Source organism: Cariama cristata, unplaced genomic scaffold (assembly GCF_000690535.1).
Source record: "Cariama cristata isolate BGI_N322 unplaced genomic scaffold, ASM69053v1 scaffold4186, whole genome shotgun sequence".
Taxonomy (NCBI): Eukaryota; Metazoa; Chordata; class Aves; order Cariamiformes; family Cariamidae; genus Cariama; species Cariama cristata.
Genome location: NW_009620200.1, coordinates 16,589 through 20,675, shown reverse-complemented (window position 1 = coordinate 20,675; position 4,087 = coordinate 16,589). Strand labels below are relative to the sequence as shown.

General features: G+C 37.5%; 1 protein-coding gene across 1 annotated transcript; it reads left to right on the top strand.

Moving 5' to 3' along the window:
- Positions 1–1,288: 1,288 nt before the first annotated feature.
- LOC104162715 (kinase D-interacting substrate of 220 kDa-like) lies at positions 1,289–3,695 on the top strand. The gene has a single exon (XM_009701520.1). The coding sequence runs from the start codon at positions 1,416–1,418 to the stop codon at positions 2,559–2,561; it is 1,146 nt and encodes a 381-aa protein (XP_009699822.1). The 5' UTR covers positions 1,289–1,415; the 3' UTR covers positions 2,562–3,695.
- The last annotated feature ends 392 nt before the right edge of the window (positions 3,696–4,087 follow it).

Genomic DNA, 4,087 nt, shown 5'->3' with positions numbered 1-4,087 from the left:
GGTAACCTGCAGACCTCATGTATGTTGCATGCTGGAGGGATTATGAGCATCAGAGAAGGAAAGAAACGTGTTGGTTTGCATTGCATTCGAGTGCAGAACAAGAAAAAGGAAAAGATGATGAACAGAAACAAGAAAGATTAGAAGGATGCATATAAGAGCAGGAAAAAGCTGGGGGGGGGGGGGGAGGAGAAAAGAAAAACAGAGGATGAGAAAGGGAAGGATGGACCAAGAGGGTTGTATCTATATGATTAAGCAATTCTGTTGTAAATCTTAAATTCATTCAGTGTTTGAATCCACACATTAATTTTCCTGTTTACATTTAGCTTGTTAAAATTACCCAAGCCCTTTTCATTTTTTTTAATAGTGTTTTCTAGTAGAATGTAGGTTATGGAAATGTAGTTCATTTTCAGAGTTGCCCCAAATAAGACACAATACGTCAACAGTCTTTCAGAATCTCATCTCTTGTGCACTGCAAAGTTGAGTAAGTTTCCTAAAGTGCTTACTGCTCAAGTCAATGCTTCAGCTGCAGTGCACTGGGCACCGTACATCTTTTACTTGGTGGTAGTGAGCAGCCGTATATATGCATGACACAAAGCCGTATGTTCAGCCACAGTCCTCTCCTTTACTTTGTTCAGCTCTGTGCTAGACCTTGGTTCTGGCATTTCATAGATGGCCTAGCATCCTACGCCTGTGGAGTTCTCTATGCGTGCACTAAAAGAGAGCAGATGTGGGGACAAAGAGAAATTATGTTTGTCCTAGAAGTGATTTTTCTGAAATCAGCTATATGCAATGGAATTTTGCCAGGATATATTGAAGTATGTAGGATGGGGGTCTTTGAAAAATCTTTTTGAGAGATGTTCAGCATTTAGATGAACTCTTGCTGTCTTTCTAATATAAAATGGTAATTTCGTAAATGTACAAAAACGTATTGGAAAAGCCCATCTTGACATACAAATTCAATTGTTTTAATTATATACTCAAAAGAGTTAGCCTCAAATGCACTAGATAAAATGCTTGTTTTGTGGAAATCTTCTGTTATGGGGACCAACAATAAGAATAGTTTGTAAGTTTAGTGAATGTGTGTGTGATTGCATATATATGATTATAGTAAGCGTATTTTAATTATAGCATTGACAATTGCACTTGCATAATCTATTCACACTACCAACAAAAAAAATCATTTAAGTACATACTTGATGTTTTGAGTTATTTAATTTAAAAAGATCAGTAAAAGTAAAAATAAGTAGTTCATTTAACTGTTATCTCTCTTTTCTTTTGTTTTTTTCCAGTCACAAACTCGTAGAACTCCAAGTCTTTCAAGTCTTAACTCTCAAGATTCTAGTATTGAGATATCAAAGCTTACTGACAAGGTACAGGCAGAATACAGAGATGCATATAGAGAGTATATTGCTCAAATGTCACAGTTAGAAGGAGGCGCCAATTCTACTACAGTAAGTGGTAGGTCCTCCCCTCATAGCTCAAGTGCTTTCTATATGGGGCAGAGTACATCAGGGGGTTCCTTGCATTCCAGTGCAGAACAGGAAAAAGGAAAAGATGGTGAACAGAAACAAGATGATGGAAGAAAGTCCTTCTTGCTGAAGAGGAACGATGTTGTCGATTACAGTACTTCAGGTGTTTCTACTAATGATGCATCTCCTTTGGATCCTATTACGGAAGAAGATGAAAAATCTGATCAGTCTGGTTCCAAGCTTCTGCCAGGAAAGAAGTCTTCGGAAAGAACAAGTATTTTCCAGGCTGCAGATTTAAAGCTTAAGGGAGTTACCCTGCGGTATCAGAAACTTCCAAGTGATGAAGATGAGTCAGGAACTGAAGAATCGGATAATACACCACTTCTTAAGGAAGGTAAAGATAAGAAAGCAGATGGCAAAATAGAGAAGCAGCCTAAATCTCCAGAACATGGATCTGAAACCATTAGAACCTTCATCAAAGCAAAGGAGTATTTGACAGATGCCCTTTTGGATAAAAAAGATTCATCTGACTCTGGTGTAAGATCCAACGAAAGTTCTCCCAATCATTCCCTCCATAATGAAGGAGCAGATGATTCACAGCTTGAAAAGGCGAATCTCATTGAACTTGAAGATGACAGTCACAGTGGAAAGAGAGGAATTCCACACAGCCTTAGTGGCCTTCAAGATCCAGCTGTGGTTCGCATGTCTATTTGCTCAGAAGATAAGAAAAGCCCTTCTGAAAGCAGCTTGATAGCAAGTAGCCCAGAAGAGAACTGGCCAGCTTGCCAGAAAGTCTATAATTTAAATAGAACCCCTAGTACAGTAACCCTAAATAATAACAGCGCTCCAAACAATCGAGCTAATCAAAATTTTGAAGAAATACAAAGTATCAGAGATTCCCCTCAAATTATCCTGCACCCTGGCTCAGGTTCCAATTCAACTGCAGTTCAGAATGAGAACCTGAAGAGCGTTGCTCACAAGCGGAGCCAGCGTTCAAGTTATACCAGGCTTTCAAAAGATTCATCAGAGCTCCACACTGTTACGGCCTCAGAAGGGGCTGGTTTTGGAGAAGAAAGAGAGAGTATCCTGTAAAAAGCAACCAGGTTAAAACAGAGTGTGCCCATGAATTGTAGCTTGCTTGGAATTCTTTGTCAGTGCGTGGTTACGTTAAGCTCTGTAGTTCAAGCTTTCAATATTGTAATAGAAGGTCTAGATTATTTTCAGTCACTTTCTTGGAGAGAAGCAGTAATTTTTTCAAGAAGCAAATTACTTCAGACCTTCCCCACATATAAAAGCAGTACTTGTCAGCATGGAAAACCAGTTCTTTGTTAAGACACTGTGCAAAGGTTTGGTCAGGGGCAGATGTTACAGAAGTCAGTATGATTTAATTATTAAAATTGTGATGTGATTTTATTTTTCTGTTGGGATATGTATTACTTATCCCTTCTAAACATTCCAGTTAAGTCTGCATACTTGCAAGTAAAGTTAAGACTGTGCATCTTTGCCATTTGATGTAAGAGATGCCAGAAGATTAGATATCACAACCTGTGACACCCTTATCAAACTTTGCGTTAACTAGTGGATTAATGTGTGCAACATATATTACATATGTTGAAATTTGAGTGTTAAGATACCTGTTTGGCTATACGTATGCTTTTACTCTCTGTATGTTCAGTAATTGCTGTTGACTTTGTGAACTTTGGGTAGAGTGGTGATAAGGTTTGTAAGGAACATTGTCTTGATGTGTCATTAGGATTGGCAGTTATTTATAAGGTAATACCTTATAATTGATTTAGTGAATCCATTATTTATTATAGGTACATAATGTTACAGTCACTGGTCTAAATAGATATGACCACCTGAGCAATGTTTAAATATTGTAAGGATAAAGTGTGAATGTGATGTCTGAACTTACAGAGTATCTGTTGCTGTGCGTGATCTTTCCTTGGTACAGTGTTTATAATTTGATTATGGAAAGAAAAATAAGCAGTGTTTGCTGTTTTAAAAATAATGCATACTTTTTGGAATCTTGTCAGAGCTGTACGCCAGCTTCTTTATTTCTAAAGTACAGTGTTTGAAGATTTTTATGTCATCTAAGTAACATACCTGAATGTTATTGTAGCAAATACTTGTACTGTCCAGTGAAATCTGCATGTTTTTGAGGAAGAATTGTTCAAACTAGACTCTGGTAGTACAAGGAGAATAAAAAATAAATTGACATGTTGGGTTTGTGTCCAAATTTCTATTTATTGCGGTATTTTGTTTCTTCACTTGATAGAAAGGTTACATCCATGTTGTTTTGGTTAAAGTGCTTGAATTAACTTTAAATTGGTTAAAGATTGAATTAAAAAGAATGAATTAAAACAATATTGTTATTAATACAAGAATAAATAAGCATCAAGTATAAAAATACATGTGATAAAGGGAATTGCCAAAGCAGACATTTCTAAAGAAAGTGCTGTGAGCTGCAGAGATGCGGCCACCTCCTGCTAGTCCAAAGTGGTAATCCCGCTGTTTGTGGCAGTTGACATGTGCTGGTAGTTCTGCTCAGCTTTGTTTCTGTCCTAGTGCATCTCCAACCAGATGCCTCCAGCGGGAACATGTGGTTGTGGCTTTTG

What these genes read in the sequence shown, in the direction of transcription:
- LOC104162715 (XM_009701520.1), top strand. Translation starts at nt 1,416, where the DNA reads ATGTCACAGTTAGAAGGAGGCGCCAATTCTACTACAGTAAGTGGTAGG.